Source organism: Elgaria multicarinata, chromosome 6 (genome assembly GCF_023053635.1).
Source record: "Elgaria multicarinata webbii isolate HBS135686 ecotype San Diego chromosome 6, rElgMul1.1.pri, whole genome shotgun sequence".
Classification (NCBI taxonomy): domain Eukaryota; kingdom Metazoa; phylum Chordata; class Lepidosauria; order Squamata; family Anguidae; genus Elgaria; species Elgaria multicarinata.
The window spans coordinates 9,610,865-9,635,373 of record NC_086176.1 but is presented as its reverse complement, the minus strand read 5'-3'; the positions used below and the strand labels follow the sequence as shown (position 1 = coordinate 9,635,373).

At 46.1% G+C, this 24,509-nt stretch overlaps 1 protein-coding gene across 1 annotated transcript in view; it reads left to right on the top strand.

Annotated features, from left to right (window-relative positions):
- The window catches only part of CLCN1 (chloride voltage-gated channel 1), a 120,466-nt gene that overhangs the window by 53,216 nt on the left and 42,741 nt on the right, over positions 1–24,509 (top strand). Inside the window, exons 2-6 of the mRNA XM_063128428.1 lie at positions 3,690–3,843; positions 11,461–11,592; positions 16,327–16,455; positions 17,629–17,762; positions 20,284–20,361. Coding sequence (XP_062984498.1) covers positions 3,690–3,843; positions 11,461–11,592; positions 16,327–16,455; positions 17,629–17,762; positions 20,284–20,361 — 627 coding nt within the window. The remainder of the gene's footprint in view (positions 1–3,689; positions 3,844–11,460; positions 11,593–16,326; positions 16,456–17,628; positions 17,763–20,283; positions 20,362–24,509) is intronic.

Genomic DNA, 24,509 nt, shown 5'->3' with positions numbered 1-24,509 from the left:
AATGTGGTGTCTTGAGAGAAAACTCCACCCCACAGTGGATACACATGCTGAATATCCACGATGTGCAGAGGAGGGTTCCTGCACAATTAGTGTGTTGTGTGTTGTGTGGAGGGCTCCGTGGAATTTCCCGTTGCGTTGAGTGGACTTTTCCCTCTGGCTACAGAGTTCTCTGGCAAGAGAGCCAATGGGATTTTTTTTGCAGCAGTGGCTGATGGGATACCATCAGAGGACTGGGGGAGGAGAGAAGGTGGAGGTACTGCCAATCAAACGTTGTGTTGCCTTTTACTCAACTCCACGGTAGCCAATAGTCACACAACGGTAGGGTTTAAACATGTTGTGCAATGAGTACCCCGTACAAACTCAACTGTTGAGTGGAGTTTTCGCACTGCGTAGAGAAACGTGTCGTCTGAACTGAGCCAGTGTTTTACTTGACCATGGTACAACACACAGTAATTCAGTACAACACACAGTTGTTTTTAAATCGATATTGTCTGTTTTTGTTTGTATTTTATGCTTTTTACGGTTTTAAATTTTGTATATTTATTTTTAATGTTCACTGTTTTTAACTTTTGTAAACCACCCAGAGAGCTTCGGCTATGGGGCGGTATATACCATATTTCTTTGATTCTAAGACGCACTTTTTCCCCCATATAAACATCTCTAAAACCAGGGTGTGTCTTAGAATCGTGGGTGCGTTTATTATTTCTTAGAATCAAAGCTTTTTTTCTGTTGGTGGTACTGAATTTAGTGTGCGTCTTACAATCGATGGCGTCTTAGAAACAAAGAAATATGGTAAATGTAAATAATAATAATAATAATAATAATAATAATAATAATATAAAAACATGCACTTTTTTTAAAGCACCAATATTTCACTATTTGCAGACTGTTGTTAAAGTTAACATTTTCAAATATTGTGGTTTATGGTATTGCAGATGTATGCACATGTGTAGCCAATTGAGTGTGGTATAATATACAGTGATTCATATAACAACTGGATGCTTTTAGTATCACACACACACCTCCATATCTGAGGTATATATCTGGTGCATTTGTGTAAAAATGTCTGGAAAGTATCACTATATATTAGTCTATAAATGGTGTACATTTGGTGCTTTTATGAAATGCTACGTGCTTGCTATGAGTCACTGTCTGTTATAACTTGCTCAGCTGTGCAACACCATATGCCCAATATTTGAAAGTGATCATTCTGTACGAATGGTATACTTTATGATGCCTTTATGAAAAAATGAGAAATTGTTTTATGTATCATTGTATACCACATACAATACCACATGCCTCCAGATCTGAAAATGATCATCACTAGCCCATAAGTGCTGTGAATTTGGTTCTTTTCTGAAAAAGTGCAGGTTTGGTCATCACTCTGGCTCAGTTCACAACACTTTTCTTTACTCAGTGGGAAAACTCCACTCAACACTGGAGTTTGTAGAGGATACTCACCACACAACATGTTCCAACTCCACCGTTGTGTGGGTGTGGCCTCCTGTGGAGTCTAGTAAAAGTCAAGGCAGTGTTTGATTGACAGTTTCCCCACCCTCTCTCCTCCCCCAGTGCTCCCAATGGTATCCCATCAGCCATTGTTGCAAAAAACCACAAAAAACCACCCAATCCTAACGTCTCTCCTACAGCAGTACTCCCTCCTTTTGCCACTCTTGCCAGGGAACTCTACGACCACTGGGAAACTCAACTCAACTCCACAGGAAACTTCACGGAGCCCTCCAGACAACATAGAACACAACGGTTGTGCAGGAACTCTTAGCCTATATGTCAGGTATCCAAGCTGCAATGGTTATGTTTGCAAATAATATAATCACTTGGGGTACCAGCATTTATGGTTGCTCTCCGTGCTAGCAACTCCTCCTTGGGGACCATTGGTGTTGGTATCGATTCAGCCTCCAGTACATGCCCCCAAATAATTCAGGAAACCTGCATTATTTCTAGGTCAGCACACTGCCTTTGCCCCACTCCCCCAAATAAGTGCTGGTGTATACGTTACAATTGCCTTGGGGAATAGCATCCCCATAAAGAGTTGTATACACACAGAGAGAATCCATATCTTTTCCTCCGTACCCGTATCTTTTTCTCCACAGATGGAAAAGCAAATGGGAGCACCATCTTGACTGGGAAAATGGCCAATGGAAAAGGGTTAAGCATCCACTCCCCCGGGCCACTTTTCATTTAAAAGCGCAAACACAGATTGGGAGACTGTTACATGCGACCGCCATGTAATGCCTCCAGAGATAGGGCTGGTTCATACGTGCAGATTCATTGGTAGATTACTGCAACAAGAAACAATAACATGACTTGTATTTGTGAATGGGCTTTATCACAGATCTTATGCCACTGACAGAACATTCCTATCATCTTGCATGGCTTCGGCAATGGGGCGGTATAGAAATGAAATAAATATGCATGCTATAAAACAACTAGGGCAACCAGGGTTGCCTGGGCAACCAGGATGATCAGGGGTCTGGAAACAAAGCCCTATGAAGAGAGACTGAAAGAACTGGACATGTTTAGCCTGGAGAAGAGAAGATTGAGGGGAGACATGAGAGCACTCTTCAAATACTTAAAAGGTTGTCACACAGAGGAGGGCCAGGATCTCTTCTTGATCCTCCCAGAGCGCAGGACACGGAATAATGGGCTCAAGATAAAGGAAGCCAGATTCCAGCTGGACATCAGGAAAAACTTCCTGACTGTTAGAGCAGTACGACAATGGAATCTGTTACCTAGGGAGGTTATGGGCTCTCCCACACTAGAGGCCTTCAAGAGGCAGCTGGACACCATCTGTCAGGGATGCTTTAGGGTGGATTCCTGCATTGAGCAGGAGGTTGGACTCGATGGCCTTGTAGGCCCCTTCCAACTCTGCTATTCTATGATTCTATGTAAATAAATGGCAGTGGACCCAGTGTACACATTTAGCTGTCAGTTATCAAGTGCAATATAGTGAAGTGTACAAACTCCCAGCAGTTGCGCAAGCTTGTGTGGACTGGCCCTGAGTGCCATGAGGATTCTGCCCAAAATATATCTGGGGTTCTGGGGAGGGCAACCAGGATGATCGGGGGGTCTGGAAACAAAGCCCTATGAAGAGAGACTGAAAGAACTGGGCATGTTTAGCCTGGAGAAGAGAAGATTGAGGGGAGACATGAGAGCACTCTTCAAATACTTGAAAGGTTGTCACACAGAGGAGGGCCAGGATCTCTTCTCGATCCTCCCAGAGTGCAGGACACGGAATTACGGGCTCAAGTTAAAGGAAGCCAGATTCCAGCTGAACATCAGGAAAAACTTCCTGACTGTTAGAGCAGTACAACAATGGAATCAGTTCCCTAGGGAGGTTGTGGGCTCTCCCACACTAGAGGCCTTCAAGAGGCAGCTGGACAACCATCTGTCAGGGATGCTTTAGGGTGGATTCCTGCATTGAGCAGGGGGTTGGACTCGATGGCCTTGAAGGCCCCTCCCAACTCTGCTATTCTATGATTCTATGATTCCATATCCCCATGCAGGATTCAGAGCCATCGGCACTCCAGCTGTGCTTTACAGATGTGAATGACAAATTGGCGTGGATCTTTGGAAACCAGCTATGGGCTGTGTATCTTGTGTCTGGCTCTGCTGCTTTGTGTCATCTTATGAATGGCTTGACTATTAATCGACCATTCCTCTCTCCCCAGCTCTATGGGCGGTACACAGAGCAACTCCCCAACCTTTCCCAGAAGGAAGCGGATGAACTCCTGAGTGAGAAGAAGTCCCACGGCAATGGCCAGGGCCCCCTGAAGCGGAGCAGTCAGGCCGAAATCAAAGAGGAGCACTACTCCAAGTGCCATGGTAGGCTGCCGCGAAGCTGGTTCTTCCAGCATGCCCTCCTTATTGGTAGGGGGAGGCTGGTACGCTGCTCAGTGTGCGCGCTACAGAGTGGTTGAGCTAGTTGTATGCGGCGGGAAGAGAGAGAGAGGAGTGAAAAAGGAATCCCAGAGGTAAATAGAGAGGTCATGGCGTGGACGCTTGCTGTACTTCCATTCAGTAGTTTTCCCAGCTTTCTGCCGTCACCTACATCAGTCTGTAGACTGAGTCACCCCAGCATATTCACCATCAGACCACTGGACATTGCAGAGAATTCTGGGAAGGGTTGTGGTGCTTTTCCCCTCCACATCTGTGGGGCTCTCCAGATGAGTTGGACCATTGGCCACGCTAGCTGGGAATAGCTGCAATCCAACATAGCTGGAAGACTGCAGGTTGGGGGAGGCTGTTGAAGTATGTGCATTTAAGGACGAACTATATACCATCGGTAGCCCGATGGCCCTTTTAGGGAAGAAAGTTACTTTGAGAGGGAAGAAGGAGGGAAGGGGCCTGAGTGATAATCTCCTTCCCTACCCGCTGCTTCCCTACCCCAAATTGTCTCCACACAGCTTTTCTGGGGATCCTCAGTGAGGAAAATCAGTAATGTCAGGCAAGTCTCCCTCAAAGATGGCTTGACCATGACCACTACCTCTTTCCCTGGAACTGTTCAGCCCCAAGGGAGTGTTGGGTGTGTTGCTGGCAGTGGCGGCGGCGCTGCAACTCGTGAGGAAATGGTAAGGCTTAAGCCATCTGAACCAACTCCCATGGAGAGTTAGGGTTGCCTTTGAAAACAGTCCAGAAACTTCAGCTGGTACAAAACAGGGCAGCCCGTTTACTAACAGGGACTGGCCGGCAAGATCACATTACGCCAGTCCTTTTCCAGCTTCATTGGCTGCCAGTCCAGGTCCGGGCCCGATTCCAAGTGCTGGTATTGACATTCAAAGCCCTAAACAGTTTGGGGCCAGGTTATTTGAAGGAACGCCTCCTCCCATAGGTACCTGCCCGGACCTTAGGGGCCCTTCTCCGTGAGCCCCTGCCAAAGGAAGTGAGGCAGGTGGGTTCTAAGAGGAGGGCTTTCTCCACTGTGGCACCCCGGTTGTAGAACGAGCTCCCCAGAGAGGTCCGCCTGGTGCCTACACTGTACTCCTTTTGTCACCAGCTGAAGAGCTTTTTATTCTCTCAGTATTTTAACACTTAATTTTAACTTAAATTTAAATTTTACTGTTCTAACTCTATTTTAATCTTACATCAATTTTGTTGCGTGGTTTTATCCTGGTTGTGCTTTTTATACCGTATTTTGTATTTGTGTTTTTAATCTGATGGTTGTTTTATTATGGTTTTAATTTTTGTGATCCGCCCAGAGAGCTTCAGCTATTGGGCGGTATAAAAATGTAATCTATATAAATAAAAATGTAAATGTCCGTTCGAAACAGACGTTATATCTCTGAAAGTTCTTCACCGATTGCTTTGAAATTTTGACACAACGTTGCATTCGAATATGCGAGCGTTGTTATGTAACTATGTTCTATATGGGGTCAAAGGTTTGTCTTAAAATCGAAGAAATAGGCCTCCTCAAAACCAGTCCTGCTGATCATTGTGACATCGCCAACCAGTAGGCCAATCCGCTGCCTCTGCCTCCTCTCCTATTTGCATGTTTTCTCACAATTGGCTGAGTGAATATAGATGTCACACCTGTGACAGTTACACGTTCTGAAGAAAGGTAACTGCCAGGAGTTTCCGCTAACCCTCTCACCGTAAAAACATCCTTTTTAAAAAACCAAACAATCTGCTTTACTTCATCCAAATAATGCCTCGCAGAAGATCACATTTAGATCGTCGTACTCGCGGAGCGGAAGCACCGCGACGAGAAATTGCAAATCAGACTGAGGAACAACGGGCATCAGCAAACGAGAAAAAAAGAAAAAGAATGCCTCAAATACGTGCCAAGGAACCAGCCAAGCAACGTTCAGCCAGACTTGAGGATGCACGGTTGTGAGCACGGCAATCGCGTTCTACAGCTTCAGATCTGCTTTGTTCTCAACAGAATGAACGCGACAGGCTGAGAGCGGCTGAAAGACGTCAACGAGAAACAGCACATCAGCGTCAAACACGACTCCATGGTAAACAATCACACGATTACAATCGCCTTGCATTCTGGTACAACCTAGCTGATGATTATAGTTTGAGGCGGCATGTTCTCATCGGCACTGTGACTTAAGTGTGTCCTTATTGCAAGGCTCTTAAATTTAATGGAGAAACAAAAGGAATGTGTTGCACTGCTGGAAAAATTAAACTGCCTCAGCTTGGAGAACCACCAGAGCCATTACAAACTTTGCTTGCCGGATATACCGCAGAATCAAAGCATTTCCTATCTAACATCAGGAAATACAACTCATGCTTCCAAATGATGTCATTCGGTGCAGAAATCATCACAGTTCCATTTATGCCAACTTTCAAAGTCAAAGGACAAATTTATCATAAAGCCGGCTCCTTCCTTCCATTTCAAGATAGTCAACATAAATTCCTACAAATGTATTTCATTGGTGATGGCAATGATGAATTGAATGCACGCTGCAGAATTTATACCGGCATAAAAAGGTCCGTCGTTTCAAAACTGCAACAGCTACTTCACGAAAAAAACAATTTAGTACATTTATTCAAAACAGCAATTGACATGATGCCATCTGATACACACAAGATTGTTATTCATGCTGACAAAACGCCTGCTGGAGAACATGTGCGAAGATTCAATGCTCCAACTATAGACGAAGTGGCAATTGTTATAGTCGGAGATCAATCTTGACAGGACCTTTCAAAGGTGAAGATGTCCTCATTCCTCGCATTCCTCTGATTCCAACAGATATGCCATTTCAATTTAAGAGATTGCAATTCCCAATTCGATTGGCGTTTGCAATCACCATCAACAAAGCTCAGGGCCAATCTTTAGAATTGTGCGGTTTAGATCTAGACACGGATTGGTTCTCACATGGACAATTATATGTTGCGTGTTCTAGAGTCGGCAAACCAGACAATCTCTATATCTATACAGACAATGGAACAACTAAAAATATTGTATATCCACAAGTATTGTGAAATTAAACATATTAGAAACATCCGCTTTGTCTTTTCTTTCTTTTCAATTTAACCAGACTGAGCCACAGCAACGCGTGGCAGGGTACAGCTAGTAAATAAATAAATAAAATGTTGGCATTACAAAGGCATTTCCACCCTCAAACCCGTGATTGTAATCTTGCTGGGGGGAAACCAGATAGGCAGGAAAAGTTACGTGCTCCTTCTCTGTCCACCTCTTGAAGGAAGAATGGGGCTGTGACTCAGTGGTGGAATGTATGCTTTGCATGCAGAAGGTTTGATCCCTGGCGTCTCCAGATAGAGCTGGAAGTAACCCTGTCTGAAACTCTGGGGCGTTTCTACCAGCCAGTGTCAACAATATTGGGCTAGATGTATCAGTGGTCTGACAATATAAGGCAGCTTCTTATACTCTTATATTTCCAAAGTCCCCGATAAAAGACGGCACCAGGGTTGCTAGGCAGTCTAATGTTCAGGCTCTGGCCCTACGGAGTGGATTTTGGGAGGTCAAGTGTGGAGCCTGTCAGGGAAGGGAACAGAGCCTGGCAACACTTGGTGACTGGAAAAAACCCAAGATTTCAGAGGGCAGGTCTAGATGAGGGGTTATCCCAGGGATCACCCCGGGATTATCCGTGTGCGTCCACATGACGTACAGGGTATCCCGGGGGCAGGGAGGGATGGTCCCTCCCTTTCCCCGGGATAAGCGGGACGGCTTTAATCCCGACTTTTCCCGAGATCGCAGGACATGTGGGCAGCTGCCCCAGTTTCTTCCCAGCTCCTCGCGAGTAAATGCGAGGAGCCGGGAACTGGGCATGGGGCACCAAGCTCCTCAGGAGCTCTGTGCCCATCGGGGGTGGGAGGGAGAGGAGGGAGTTTTTTTAAAAAAGCCTACCTTTTCGATGGAGCACTCATTTTCGATTTTAAAAAAAATCCAAAATGGTGGACGCGACGTCCTCTTTTTCCCAGGACGTCATGCGCCGCATGTGGACTGAGGGGGAGGATCTTGTGATCACCATATCATGAGATTCTTCCCCCCCTCCACCGGTAGGTCTAGCCATGCCCATAGCGCTCGTTCTAACTTACCCCAGTGCAGGATTATCTCGCCTTTCTCCATGCATATGAAATATATATTTATTATACCTGTGTTGACATCTGCCTATTATTCTTTCCCACCAAAACTAGAAGAACAGACAGGGGAAGCAAGATGGATTTAACTTGAGGATAGGGAGAGAAGGCTGGGAAAAGGCCATGTGGAAACTAACTAGTCCCCTTGTAGTGGGAATATTTACAGCCCTTACATGTGGGAGTGCCTTTTCTATTTTTTAAAAGGGAATACTTGCACAACTGTCCTATACCTACATGGCAAACCATAAGCTGCCATCATTTCAAATTTCAATATATTTCAGTGTGGAACGAGCTTTGCTCACAACACAGACCTTAAGAAACATCAAAGAATTCATATAGGAGAGAAGCCCTACAAATGCCAAGCTTTTCTCAGAGGGCAAATCTTAATTGACATCAAAGAATTCACACAAGCAAGAAGCCATAAAAGTGCTCAGAGTTTGCTGGTTTTAAATTTTGTACATCTGTTTTTAATTTTCATTGTTTTTAACTGTTATACACCACCCAGAGAGCTTCGTCTATGGGGCAGTATATAAATGTAATAAATAAATAAATAAATTTCCCCTTTTTCCCTAGGTAACATGCAGGGAAATTCCTTGTGTTCTGATACACACACACACATTTCAAGGTGCTTCCACAGAGATGGGTTTAGGGGGCTATCAATCAAAAGGGCATTATGCAACTGTTCTGACTTTGTGGAAAGAAAAAATGAAAATATTGTCTGCCTCCCCGCCTCCCACCGTTCAATTCTGTCAATGAGGCAGGATGATTGCATAATAAAAACCTAGCCTGGAAGTACCCTCAGTAAGACAGTATCATTTTGGGGCATGAAGAGCAAACTGTTGCTCTATTGCTGTTGCACATTGTCATGTCTAACCCTACTGCCCCTGTTTTGGGAGAAGATGTTTCAGGTAATCAATCAGAATCAGATTCAGAACTAGAAGACGCAGCACCAGACACCAGCAGGCCTGTACCAGTGGGGGAGGAAGCTTTCACGGGCGATGCCCCAGCTGGAAGTCAGCCTCTCCAGAGCTTATCTCCTCAAGGCCAAATCCTACACACTCAGTGGGAAGTGAGCCTTCTTCCGGAGGTGAGCATCCCAACAAGCTAGCTGATGTTAGGGTCCACCGGGAGCTCAAACACACGGCGTGGAAGGAAGGCGTGAGAAAGTCAGTTAGATTATGCTAGAACTTGCCTCTGCACCAGGCGCTCTGAAGTTACTGGCGTTTGCGAAGTGGCTTCCGATTCTTCTTGAACGGACAGTTGTCTTGCTTAGTTTGCATAGTTTTGCCTAGGGGGACATTTCCAAGAGATTAGACTCTTTTCAGGTAGAAGAGATTTTATTTATTTATTTATTTATTACACTTATATACCACCCCCATAGCCAGGGCTCCCTGGGCAGTTTACAGAAATTCTAAAATTAAGATAAAAAACAAGTATACAAAATTTAAAATTCTAAAACACAGAACATACACACATAAAGCATTAAAAATGTTAAAAAACTAAACGTGGGTGACTAAGATGTTCTGCCATATGCCTGGGCAAAGAGGAAAGTCTTAACCTGGCACTGGAAAGATAGCAGCGTTGGCAGCAGGCGAGCCTCGTCAGGGAGATTGTTCCATAGTCTGGGGGCCACCACCGAAAAGGCCCTGTCCCTCGTTGCCACACTCCGAGCCTCTCTCGGAGTAGGCACCTGGAGGAGGACCTTAGATGTTGAACGTAGTGTCCGGGTATATTCACGTCGGGAGAGGCATTCCATCAGGTATTGTAGTCCCAAGGCGTTTGTTGCTTAATAAAAGCTTTGTGGATTACATAGCAAGCCTCGTCATTTGCCTCCCATTGAAAGCTGGAGGTTTCTGAGAAACACGATGATTGCACAGGGGAATAGACTCACCTGCATGCATGCCCACTACTGAATAAAGAAGTGGGAGGAGGGAATTGCTGGCAGCGGGGAGGGAAGAGGTAGCAGAGGGGAGGGGCAAGAAGGTGGCTATTGCTGCATCCCGTCTTGCTCCGCCCACATGTGTGGATGGGAGGTGGCAGAATAATAAAAGGGAAAATAACAACGTGCTTCCCACAGTGTGGAAGGTATGTTACAATTGCACATTAAAAACCACCACCACCACCACGGAAAAGGGTTATACCTGCAAGAAGGCTTCTGTATGGAAGCACCCATAGGTTGGGTGCACCCATATGTTGCTCCTTTTCTTTCAAAATAAAAATGCCTAGCTGAAGCGCACATTTTTAAAAAGCACGATTAAGTTAATATGTAGTTTGGGTTGCAAACTGCTGTTTCTCTGTCTCTCAGTCCGCCACACATGCTTCTATTGTTCTAAAAGTGCACACAGATCTAGCTTACAGCATCGTATTTGGGGGCACAGAGGATGGGTGGGAAAGGTAGGTGTCTGTATCTCCCCCACTTAGAAAGCATCAACCTCCCATTCTGAGCACTTAGCCATTTGTCTTCCTAACAAAAAGAAGACATGGCCAGGAATGGTTGCCCATAACAGTATGAAGCCTCTAGAATAATAGGATCAAGAAAAGGATAAGTGCAGTGTAGTGGCTAGAGTGTCGGACTGGGAGTCAGGAGATCCGGGTTCTAGTCCCCACTCGGCCATGGTTGCCCACTGGGTGACTTTGAGCTGGTCACAGACCCTCAGCCCAACCTATCTCACAGGGTTGTTGTTATGAGGATAAAATGGAGAGAATGAGGATTATGTACTCTGCCTTGGGTTCTTTGGAGGAAAAATGGTGGAATATAAATGTAATAAATAAATAGGATAAGGTAAATGTATGCATGTTCAGCTTCAATATATCACGTATAGTATATCTATGAGACAACTCAGAAATACAACCTTATTCTCAAAAAGCCTCCTATATGGGAGCTCTGAAAAGTAGGTGGTTAATGGAGGGAGACTGATGAATCACACATTTTTATTATATTGTTCCCGAATGCTCAAAGCATAATGGATTAAATAGACTTTTCTTTTTACTCAGGTTGGTCAGTAATACAATTTTTGCTGGTTAAGTGAAATGGAAAATGTTTCATTTTCTTTGTTTCCTTTAAATCTGCTATTTGCTAAGAAGTACATGGATTGAAACTGATTTAATCCTTCTGAATTCACTGAGGCTGAGTGAATTGATATCCTCCAGCTTCTCTGAATTATGGAGTGGGCTAGCTGCCCGCCATGGTTTAGATGTCCCTTCCTCTGGGTGAGAATGAAAATGCACCATCTGGCATACGTTAAGCACTTTTAAGTCCCATTGATTTCAGTGGAAGAGATTTCAGCTGGTTGCTAACACTCTAGTAAACAGAACTATAAAAATGCTTAAGTTGGCCTGGATCATGTCCAGAAAGTTTGTTGTAGCTCACACTGTTGTCCTTCTCCTCCGCAGCTTGTGCTAAGAACATCAAGAAATATGTTACCAAGAAGCTGGGAGAAGACTGGATATTCTTGATCCTCTTGGGTCTTGTAATGGCACTGGTGAGCTGGGGAGTAGATTATGCCAGCGCCAAGAGCCTGCAAGGTATGTGGGGTCACACTCTAAAGAAAACAAACAACGAAATAAAAGCAATTACATGTAAGGCACAATCCTATATATGTTTAGGGGTTCTTCACATGAGGGTTTTATCGTGCATTCGTGGTCTTACTCATGGAAGTTTGCGGCTCTTTTTCACAACGTCACCCTCTGGTACCTAGGGTGACCCTATGAAAAGGAGGACAGGGCTCCTGTATCTTTAACAGTTGCATAGAAAAGGGAATGTCAGCAGGTGTCATTTGTATGCATGTCTCACCTGGTGAAATTCCCTCTTCATCACAACAGTTAAAGTGCAGGAGCCCTGTCCTCGTTTTCATAGGGTCACCCTAGGTACCAGAGGGTGACGTGAAAAGGAGCTGCAAACTTCCATGAGTAAGAACAAGAATGAGTGGTCTTACTCAACTTCCATGAGTGACCAGATTTAAAAGAGGGCAGGGCACCTGCAGCTTTAACTGGTGTGATGAAGAGGAAATTTCACCAGGTTCTTCATATATACAAATGACACCTGCTGAACTTCCCTTTTCAATACAACTGTTAAAGATACAGGAGCCCTGTCCCCCTTTTCATATGGTCACCCTACTGGTACCTCTCCCATCATTTTTGAGCTTTATTCTGCCATTTTTAACTCCCCGAAAATGAATAAATACATATTAACCACCATCAAAGAGGTGCTGTATTTCTGGAATTGCACAATATTGCAACGCCATCTATTGATTGTATAAATGGAGCATATAGAACTTGCTCACACAGCAAATGGCCAAAAACGGGTGAGGGGTGAGAAGAGCATGTATTGTGCTGATTGTAATCCTGCAAAGTCTCCGGAAGATAAACCCTGGTAAGGGTATAGGATTTTTGCTTCAATGTGGAGAAGCCCACACACAGAAAAAGTCCTACAACTCCCAGCATACCCCTGCTAGCCAGCATCAGAGGCAGTAAGCCTATATGCCCCAGTTGCTGGGGAACATGGGTGGGAGGGTGCTGTTGCACCATGTCCTGCCTTGTTGGTCCCTGGCCGATGGCTGGTTGGCCACTGTGTGAACAGAGTGCAGGACTAGATGGACACTTGGTCTGATCCAGCATCAGGGCACTCCTTATGTTCTTCTTATGTTCTTAAGTTGTAGGACTTTTTTCTGCCTAAACATGCATAGGGTTGCACCTTTATTTTATTTTATGTTTCAAAGAATGTCTTCATTCCTTTATCACAAATGCTAAGTAGCTGACAATTGAAGTTCATAAACAACCAAAGATACATTCAGGTAGTAAACTTAATAAAGGGCCAAACTAAACAGGAGAAATATGAATAAGCTCCAAATTTAAAAAATCAAAACAAAAGGAAATTGAAAACAGCTGCCGGGGGGGGGGGGTGGTCCAAGTTTGAGTGGCAGAATAGTCCCCTTCCTGCTTTTTCTCATTTCACAATTGCCCACCCCAAGGTGCTCGTCTCCCTGGAAGGGAACAGGCACAGGGTCCCTGCATCTTCCTCCCTGCAGGTGGGATCACGGCAGGTGTGGGTGTCAGTTTTTGAGCAGAACAGTATCAGGTAACTCTTGTAACCATCCCGGTTTCCCACCACTTCTTCCATCTATTTTCTTACTTTGGAAAATCCCTTAAAGGTGCAATCGAAGGCACGTTTACCCAGAAAAAAACCCTACAACTGTTGGGTTGGGTTTATACTCTTTCCTCACCTAAGAGGAAGGAGTCAGTGAGGCGTTACACCCCACAAGTCAGTTCCCAAAGGTATGTCTGCAGTTTGTAAGTCTGTGGTGAGTTTAGAATTTGGCCTGAGTGGGCGGAGTTAGAATGTCTTGGGAGGGGGAGGAGTGATATATAAGGGAAGGACTGAGGGGATTGTGAGGGACTTGTTAGGTACCCTTAGAGTCTTTAGTACTCTCTGTGTTTAGAGTACTTAAGTTCTGAGAAATTTGAGGTTCAGGGTAGAGAGTGGTGCCTTTGGAGTGTGGTGTGCACGTAGTTGATGTATATTAATCAATACAGATAATAAAGAAAGCTCAAGAGTGATTGTGTGAGAAAAAGGAAAGCGTGTATGTGAATGAGTGACAGGATTGGATGAAAGGTTTCAAAAAGGTTTTTAAATGTTTTATTTAAAACAAAGCTTGTGAACTTTTAAAAATATTTTTTAATTATTTTGTTTTTAACTACCACAAAAATCCCACGTGTCTGTTTGGCATTTATCATCTGAGGTTTACACATTTAGCACCCACTCTGACAATAATTCACCTCAGCACATATAACTCACAGTGTTTTATTTTATATATTGAAATCCTTCTCCATTTAACCCCTTTCTCCGCATGGTTTGGAGGAAGGTGGTTTTTATCCCTTGCCTCAGGCGTATCAAGCGGTGGTGCTTGGCTTGAGCAGGGAGTAGCCGCGGCCAGGCCTGGTGTTCAGAGCCTGTGCCATGGCAGTCAGCAGATTCAAGCTTTACTCCCTCACACTGCTGTAAAGATAAGTTCGTACGCCAAGTAGGTTAATAGGAGTATAGCTTTACTTTTCAGCATTGGCAATAGAACAACATACAGTTCTTTACCTTGCATATTCGGATTGCATAGTTCTTCTTCCTTTCTTCTGAGAACTTTTAAACCATCTTTCCTACTAGCAATTAGTCTCTGGGAGTTTCATTTTTCAGACCCTAACAAAGCACTATGAAGAGAGACTGAAAGAACTGGGCATGTTTAGCCTGGAGAAGAGAAGATTGAGGGGAGACATGAGAGCACTCTTTAAATACTTGAAAGGTTGTCACATTGAGGAGGGCCAGGATCTCTTCTTGATCCTCCCAGAGTGCAGGACACGGAATAACGGGCTCAAGTTAAAGGAAGCCAGATTCCAGCTGGACATCAGGAAAAACTTCCTGACTGTTAGAGCAATACGACAATGGAATCAGTTACCTAGGGAGGTTGTGGGCTCTCCCACACTAGAGGCCTTCAAGAGGCAGCTGGACAACCATCTGCCAGGGATGCTTTACGCTGTCTCTTCTCTGTGGACATGAAATGGATGCTCACCTCGTTGGAGGGCCGGTGGATGCTGCTGCCATGGAGTGAGCTGGTGCTGTCCATGTTGATCTGGTCCACATCTTTCAGCCCTTTCCAGTCCACAGCAATCACTTCATTTCCTGCAGTCACACAAAAGGTAGTCAGAGTTCCAGCTGCCATCCTAGCAGATTCCATCCCAGAATGTTCACTGCTTACTGAAGCCGTAGCTGACACCAACCATTGATTCAGTGGGAATTTCTGAGTTCTGCTCAGGTTGGGTCAATAACTCACACTTTTATGGCAATGAGAAAAAAAAATGTTGCTAAATGGTAACAAATATTATCATGATTTATTTCCCAATTTTACAAGCTTTCTAGGATCTCTTCTCGATCCTCCCAGAGTGCAGGACACGGAATAACAGGCTCAAGTTACAGGAAGCCAGATTCTGGCTGGACATCAGGAAAAACTTCCTGACTGTTAGAGAAGTATGACAATGGAACCAGTGACCTAGGGAGGTTGTGGGCTCTCTCACACTAGAGGCCTTCAAGAGGCAGCTGGACAACCATCTGTCAGGGATGCTCTAGGGTGGATTCCTGCATTGAGCAGGGGGTTGGATTCGATGGCCTTGTAGGCCCCTTCCAACTCTCCTATTCTATGATTCTATGACCTTTTGCTTTGAAGCTTTCCTCCCATGCCAGCCAAATGATGCGATATCTGCAACCTTATTTCTAACTCCTTCTGCAGCAATTTTCCTTCACCAATTAGTTCCTTTCGCCATTATTATTATTATTTTTTCTTCTTCTTCCAACCCCCTCCTGCCAACTGTTTAAGACTCTCCCTTTTTAAACTGTTAGCAAACTGACCTCAATTAACTCAGGTGTTTCTTGCCTTCATTACAGACACCTGCCTAATTTGCTGCTGCCTTTCTCTACTTTCAATCTTTAACTACCCCATTCTTTGTAAACTATACATCTGATTATTTACACAATTTCAAAATATCAACAACAACTGCCAGCAGCCCTCAGCCAGCAAGGCTGCATGGGGGACGCTGGGAGTTGTAGTCCCTTTTCTTCTAGCTAAACATGCCAAGGGTGGCACCTTAAGTAAAAGAAGATGGAAGAGCAGCACAGTACCTTCTAGCTGTTAGTGCCAGGGCCCTTCCATCTTGGAGCACCACTGAGCTCAGCTTAAAATGCTGTTTTTTTTCCCTGTATTGAAAAAGGTTTGGGAGATTGTTGCTGCATCTCCCATCTATCATCGCATTTGGCTCTGTCTATTTAAGGCTGGTGACTCTCTTTGCGTTTATCCTCTGAGTTTGGCCAATGACTACACCTGCCATGGTTTAGTCCTGGGGTGCAGAACTTCAGCCTGAGAACCAAATTCCATTTCAGAGAAGCTTTTTTGGGGGGGGGGGCATTCTAGCCATGGGTAGGGCAGAAGTCAAAAGGGGCGCAGCCAAAGTGCCAGGATATTTTAGCGTAAAGCTTTTACTAAAACTTAGGGGAGGCATTTCAGCCTTTTAGAGAGGGGCAAAACCAGGAAACCACCCAATGGTTGGCTGCTGGAGAAAATGGGCAGGGCCTAGAAGGGAACCCCGGAGGGCCAGATAGGGACCCCCAGAGGGCCAGATGTGGCTCCTGGGCCTGAGGTTCTGCACCCTTGGTTTAGTTCGAGGCTCGCCGAATTCCTTTCAGGTTGTACTGCTGCTGACGTGTTGTTATTCCCCCCACAGCTTACAAGTGGATGTACAAAGAGCTGCACCCAAGTGTCCCTATGCAGTACCTGGCCTGGGTCACCTACCCCCTCATCCTTATCCTTTTCGCTGCCCTCTTCTGCCAACTTGTCTCTCCGCAGGCCGTGGGTGAGAGAGCAAGGGATGGGGACGTTTGTCTGTCTGAGGCTCAAACTGCACAACAGCAGCAGGCCCATTTGTTTAAGCCCAGGTCTAGCCCAATCTTGCAAGAAGTGACTTCTGTTTTTAGAGCAAAAGGGGGTGGAGGTGGTCAAAAGGAGCACAGCTGAGCCCAGGGCTGTGGAGTCAGCACATAAAACCTCCGACTCCTTTATTCATGGCACCTCCGACTACTTTAATTATATATTGATATAGGAAATACATTTCCTATATATTTCCTACATCGACGGCAAGCACGCAACTTTTTAGAACCCTAACCTGTTAAAGCCCGGGTCTAAAGGCTATAGCTAAGACATTCTGGGTTTTTTATTTTATTTATTAAAGAAGCCCAAAAATGAAAACAATGAGGTTATATTTTTATTTATTTATTTAATTGCATTTAGATCGCCCCATAGCCGAAGTTCTCTGGGCGGTTTATCAAAAGACTATAAAGTAATAGGATATGAAACTATAAAAGAAAATCAGGAACAACTTTCTCTACTAGTTCAAAAATCTAAAGTATATACTTTGATATCAAAGTCAAAACTACAAAAAAGTAAAAAACAATTGAACACCTAAAACAACTTAACAAATGACCATTTTAAAAGAAATGAACTCAGTTGGGTACGTAAGTAACATAAACCTTTTTCGAGATTAAAGTATCATTTGAATATAAAATTCAAGTGAATATACATATCACAACTCTATATACAATTTAAATTTATTAGGAGTCAGAGTCAGTACATTTTTACCGACTCCGACTCCAGTAACCCAAGAATTGCTTCCAACTCCACGACTCTGACTCCACAGCCCTGGCTGAGCCTCCCTGCTCTTGCCTCATTTCCCGGGAGGTGCTTTTTCCCTTGCTGGTATTGGGGTTCAGTTGTGACATCATTAGAGAGGGGCCAGGGACATTAGCTGCAGCAGAGGGAACCTCCCTTCCCCCCCCATAATCCCATTTAGCCCCTCCCCCTCCCCACACAGTCCCCTTCAGGGTCCCCATTGCCCCACTTCCTAACCAGCAGGGGTCTCAACTTGCAGACCCAGCACTCTGCTGTGTCAATTGAGCATCGGTCTCTGCATGGGTTGTGTCCTTCTGTCTCTGTGGTACATTCTTCATTGATACTTTTCTGCTTTTTTCAGGCTCTGGGATCCCTGAACTGAAAACTATTATGCGGGGAGTCGTCCTCAAGGAATACCTGACACCTAAAGCTTTTCTGGCCAAAGTTGTAAGCCTGACAGCTGGCCTGGGAAGTGGGATACCGGTTGGGAAAGAGGTGAGCTTGGTTGTGGGTAGAGAAGTAGGAGGAGATGAGGGTAAGTGGCTGGAGACAGAGACTGTGATCATTTCTACATGAGCTATTGATTGCACGGTTGTGATTGGCCACTCACAGAAGTTTGCGGGTCCTTTAGCTGATGTTGTTAACCTCCAGGGCATCTCCTGCGCTTTCCCACCTTATCTTGCTTTTAAAAAGCACACTGATGATCAGCTATTTTGTAAAAAGCCCAATGTCTGCCAGTGTAAAGTTGGCATTGTGCTGTAATTCCGCCATTAGATGGGGCTGTTTCATTAAAGTGAATGGAACATGTAGAGAGGGGAAGTATTCATTTCAAACCATGCGGCCACCCCAATGGGGTTGGTGGTAGTTCCAGAAAGAAAGCAGAAGCAGAAAGCCCCAGTAAGGCAGCGGGATATTTTTAAAATGTAGAGAAGGTCTGTGTGAAAAATAGCAAAAAAAAAAAAAAAAAAAGCAGGCAAAAGGGGCTAAGGAAGGAGCAGGGCCGGCGCCAGACTATATTGCGCCCTAGGAAGGCGCGTTCTGAAGCCTCCGCCCCGCCCCCCCGTGCGCGTGCTTGCCCACCCGCTCCTGGCTTTGAAGCCAGGACGCTGGGGTTGGGGGATGGGGCTGAGGCTTCAAAGCGGCGCGCCCGGAAGTGGCTTCCGGGTGCGCCGTTCTGAAGCCGCCAACCCCCAACCCCAACGTCCTGGCTTCGAAGCCAGGAGCGGCTTCTGGCTGGGCGCTGGCTTCGAAGCCAGGACGCTGGAGTTGGGGGGCGGCCGGGGGGGCGGCTTTGGAGCAGCGCACCCGGAAGCCGCTCTAGGAGAGCAGCTTCCAGGCGCGCCATTCGGCACCCTAGTTTGCTTGGCACTCTGGGCCACCGCCTGAGTTGCCTCTATGGCAGCGCCAGCCCTGGGAAGGAGCACGATACTGGTCGATGCACAGTGATGCCTAGACAAGGAGGAGGCAGGGACTGAAGGAGGCAGCAGGCCGAGGGAAGCAGGCAGAGCTACGAAGGCGGGGCAGACCTTTGAAGCCAGGATGCTGGGGTTGGGGGGGGCGGGCGAGCGGAGGCTTCGAAGCATCATGCCCGGAAGTGGCTTTCGGCCATGCTATTCTGGAGCCGCCGCCCCCCAACCCCAACGTCCTGGCTTCGAAGCCAGGAGCGGCTTCCGGCTGGGCGCTGGCTTCAAAGCCAGGATGCTGGGGTTGGGGGGCGTCCGGGGCGGCGGCTTTGGAACAGCGTGCCTGGTGCGCCATTCTGCACCCTCATTTGCTTGGTGCTCTAGCCCGCCACCTGAGTTGCTGCTATGGCAGCGCTGGCCCTGGGAAGGGGCACGATACCGGTCGATACACAGCGATGCCTAGACAAGAAGGAGGCAGAGACTGAAGGAGGCAGCAGGCCGAGGGAAGCAGGCAGAGCTACAAAGGCGGGGAGCAGTCCTGATGGAAATGGGAAAGAGGGCCCGGCCCAGCCCACAGGGAGAAGTCTAAGGGAGGAGAGAGAGAAACGGCAGCCGTCCGTGGGAGAGTGGTGCATGGCCACAAGTAGGTCCGGTGCTACCATAGAGACCACTCAGGTGGCCAGCTCTGGGAGGGCGGCTTCCGGGTGGCTAGAGCGGCTCTGGGAGGCCGCCGCCAGAAGAAGAAAAAGCATGTGGCGAGCTCGACCCTGGCTCAAGCCAGCCTCTGCCTTACTCCCGAGGAAAGGGCACCAGGTCGCCTCACCTCTCTCCTCAATCAGGCCGCGATGTCCAGGCAGTTGGGCAAGCGGGACTCCCTCTCCCTTCCCCCAGGAAAGCTAGGGACTGGAGGACTCCTCGCAATGCAAACTCTCCTGCTTCCCGATCCTGCGTGCGTGGATCAACGGGACTTGCATCCGAGAAAGCGTTGCACCAGGAGGCACCAGTGTGGCCCGATCCCCCTATGCCTCCTTACTCGGAAGCCTTCCCCCGAGTAAACGTGCGGAGGGGATCGGGACGCCAGGGTGCATAGCGAGTTGCGTTCGCCCGGAAGTAAGTCCTGGTGAATTCCAGTCAGCTCGGTCCCAAATCGAAGTGAGCCAGTCCCAGCTCTCCACTCGGGGCACACGTTTGGACTTCTGCGCAATTTGGGGTGTGTGTGCAAGTAGCTCGCCTTGCCTAGGGTGCAAAATAGCCTGGCACCGGCCCTGGCCACAAGCTGCGGAGGCGTGGGCCTGTCTTTCACATATTGGTTTGAAACAAACAGCCCATTCTTTGGCTGTAGGCTCTGATGCTCTGGAGCAGGGACAGGAGTCTAATTCTCCTCTTTCTCATTAAAGACACAACCACAACCACCCACCTTGCCATTCTTCACCCACTTCCGGTCTTCCCTACTATATGTAATGAGTGGCGGAGGCTGGGGGAGGGAGACAAGCAGATTGGCGGGAACGTGAGAGGCAGAGTTTTTGTTCGGTTTGGGGCCTCTGCTGTGGCAGGAGACTGATTTGAGTGGTGCTCCTCATCCCGCCCTTCCTCGTCCACTTTTCCCCCCCCAGGGCCCTTTTGTGCACATTGCCAGCATCTGTGCTGCCATCCTCAGCAAGTTCATGTCCATCTTCTGCGGTGTATATGAGGTAAGTGTTCTGCATGCTCTGTCTGGTTTGTGAGAGAGATTGTTTGGGTGGGAGGGTTCAGCAGAGACCTAGAGAACTAGAGTTAATAAAACTCTAGTTAATAAAACTAGAATCAATCTGTAAATTAGATGAAAGACGATGGGAAATGACAGCAACTGGCAGGTTAGCTCCCAGGTAAAGTAAAAGCAGTGGCCAGCAGAATATGGAGGATGCCCTCGAGAATAACGAACCAAAAAATGTTATAATTTAAAGGAAGCTCAATCCATTGCCCGCTTCATTGTAATCAGGGTCACCAGCTTTTATTCCATTTTTTTTTTTAACTATCGGTCCTAAAATTCTGGAAGCAAAGTTTGGGCACCTGAAAATCTCAGCTTCTCTGTAAGCAAACGGCAGCTTTCTAGTTGCTGGAAAAGGTTGTAACGAATTCTGGTGAAGGATCAGAAAACTGAAGCGAGTTTGAAGAGCGCTTCTGGCAGCTAGGGATGGGCCTGGCTGCTGAGGTTTCTATCCCTCAGCCATGGCTGTGCTTGTCCTTCTGAACATCTAACTTCCTTATGGCCCCCTCTGTCACCTCATTCCTTGTGAAAATTTACTTCCTCATCCTTGCAAATCTGCATCATGGATTAACCTGTATGCAAAGTTGCCTAAATTTACATAATTTAGTCCTGTTGCAGGATTTCCTTTGTCCAGAAATGGGCTTTTACTTCTGGCACACAGACTCCTGACTGTAGTTGCTATCTTTATATACTGTGTGGTGGAGCAGCTGCAAATAAGCAAGCCTGATTTTCATCAAGCCTTCTATATTGGCCGCAGGTTTCAAAAGGCAGAAGGGACCTATATAAACAGAAATGAACAGGCAGCCATGGCTTACAGTAAAATGCACTTGTTGTAAGCAGGTGTGTCTCGATGCTGACTCTGCCTCCAGAAGCGTTATTGCTTCTAACACTGGCTGTAAATGAACTAAAGACTCTGTAGCGGTGGCTGGTTTTGTTGTAACTGGCTGTGCAGTACTGTTCCAATAGCTGGTAACAAACGCCTTGGGAAATTGCTTTATAAGCTGTATAATACATCTAAATATTCAATAAATAAAGCTAGTGCCGGGTTAGTATGGAGACTGGCACGTAGTCATGGTAGATGCTGGCTGTGTGTAGTGAGTGACTTAGGGTAGGATCTACACTATTGCTTTATAACAATTTTGACAACTGTTGGGGCCCTGGACACACTCCATATATCGTTTTCAAAACTGTTATAAAGGGCTTTAAAGTGGTTTAAAGTAGGGTGACCCTATGAAAAGGAGGACCGGGCTCCTGTATCTTTAACAGTTGCATAGAAAAGGGAATTTCAGCAGGTGTCGTTTGTATATATGGAGAACCTGGTGAAATCCCCTCTTCATCACTAAAATTAAAGGTGCAGGAGCTATAACTAGAGTGACCAGATTTAAAAGAGGGCAGGGCACCTGCAGCTTTAACTGTGGTGACGAAGAGGGGATTTCACCAGGTTCTCCATATATACAAATGACACCTGCTGAAATTCCCTTTTCAATACAACTATTAAAGATACAGGAGCCCTGTCCTCCTTTTCATAGGGTCACTCTATTTAAAGCAGTAGTGTAGATCCAGCCCTAGATCTCCATATCATAGTACCCTATTTCTTCGATTCTAAGACGCACTTTTTTTCCCATATAAACATCTCTAAAACTGGGGTGCATCTTAGAATCGCAGGTGTGTCTTATGGCTTTTTTTTCTGTTGGTGGTACTGAAATTAATGTGTGTCTTACAATCGATGGCGTCTTACAATCGAAGAAATACGGTAGTTCATGGGACTAAAGACTAGTGGGCTGGTTCCACAATCATAACAAGCCACGGTGGCGCAATTTACATAATCACTGCCTGGCTGCAGCTTATGGTGTCCTCCAAACCTGGCGACCTGGTTTGTTGGGGGCTTAAACAACCCTCAAATAACCCTACAACCGTCCGTGAGTTATTGTTTACGCCGCGGCAGCTTGTTCTGATCGTGCAAAAACCACATCGCTGACTGTGTTCTGAAAGAGGGCCGGTTTCGCTACTGGCTGTTGCTTTGCTTTGGAGGAGGAAGGGACTAACCTTGTGGCTGTGCTCCCTCTATGCTCCCTCTAACCCTGGCATGGCCTCTCTCTGGCTGGGCTCTCTATTCCAGAATGTGCACAGGCAACTCGATCTCCTGGTGGCGGCTTGTGCAGTTGGAGTTGGATGTTGCTTCGGGGCACCTCTTGGAGGCAAGTCTCTCTCCTAAACTGAAACATATCTCTCCTAAGTGATGTAGCGTTTTGTATCTTCTGGAAGTTTAGCAAAACTTCAGAATTTGACTTAGGAGCAGGGTCGGCGCTGCAATAGAGGCAGCTCAGGTGGCGGGCTAGAGCGCCAAGCAAAGGGGGGCGCCGAACGGCACGCCCGGAAGCCACTCTCCTACAGCGGCTCTGAGAGGGCGGCTTCCGGGTGTGTCGTTCCAAACCTGCCCCCCGCCCCCCCAACCCCAGTGTCCTGGCTTCAAAGCCAGGAGTGGCTTCCGGGCCGGGCGCTGGCTTCGAAGCCAGGACGCTGGGGCGGGGAACGGGTTTGGAACGGCGTGCCCGGCTGGAAGCCGCCCACCTGCCCAGGGTGCAAAATCGTCTGGCACCGGCCCTGCTTAGGGGTTTGAGCCTTTTCCAAACGTAATTTAGAAATGCATTTATAGATTTTAGAAAATAAGGTGTAAGAATATTAATCAACATAATTTATAAGATTTAAGGCTTATAAATATTGTTGATTTATATTTTCAAATCCCCCTAAATCCAACAGTTTCTATCACTGGCGATGTTGAACCAATGTACGTGGCTGTCTGAGGCTATAGATTTGAAACGTTCAAGTACATTTGAATGGGAGAATTTGTATAAGACTCCCTACTTGGATATCAATTTATTTATTTATTTATTTATTACATTTTTATACCGCCCAATAGCCGAAGCTCTCTGGGCAGTTTACAACAGTTAAACACAAATATACAAAAATTTAAAACCATCAAAAGCATAAAAACAACAATATCCATTTAAAACAACTATTCTGGGGTCAGTTTAAAAAACCCCACTCTGCATATGTTGTTAACTGCCTAGGAGAAGAGAGAAGTCTTGATCTGGTGCCGAAAAGATAGCAATGTTGGCGCCAGGGAGATCATTCCATAATTGGGTGGCCACCATTGAAAAGGCCCTCTTGATTTCAAATCAGACTTGTAATTTTGTGCAGAGCTGTCAAGCAAGGGTATGTCGTCTTTGCTGCAGATCCATGCAGTTATTAAAGCAATGGTGCCCTCGTGACAGTATCTGCCATGCAAGAGGGAAAACTGATACTTCACAAGCCATTTGTCACACATTTCTCCCTTTTTGTTGTGATTAGGCTTTTGGCAGCTCCCTTGTGTAAAGACTCTGGTACCTTCTGAGTTCCTGTACTTGAGGTTTGATAACTGTCTAGATAAACTGGAGGATAACACATTGTCAGCATGTCAAGCACAAAGCTTTCTCTTTTGGAACAAAATGGGCATCAAATGACAAGGCAGATTTCATTACCAAGCAACAGAAAGGGCTCTCCTCAGAATTTACTTTGCTACTGTATTTCTTCGATTCTAAGACGCACTTCCCCCCCCCCCCCCATATAAACATCTCTAAAACCAGGGTGCGTCTTAGAATCGCGGGTGCGTTTATTATTTCTTAGAATCAAAGCTTTTTTTCTGTTGGTGGTACTGAAATTAGTGTGCATCTTACAATCGATGGTGTCTTAGAATCGAAGAAATACGGTACTTAGGGCCAATCCCAGACCTAGAACACTTCTCCTTGTTGGGGAATAATGTATGTGGGAAAGCTTATTTTGGAATGAAAAAACACACTTAGATTTTGCAGGAGAGATCTACCAGCTGGATACTAGATTCTAAAAGGTAGAAATGTATAGATTCATACTATATATATGTGTGTGTGTGTGTGTTTTAGAATTGGTAAAAAAGCCAGAGTGCACATTCAGAAATATGTCCTGCTCCACAGTTGCCAATTAGGCACAATCGCACCTTCCACTCTCTAAATGTGAGGAAAAAAAGCTCCCTGCCTGTAGAAAGTTCCTGACTATTAGAGCAGTACGACAATGGAA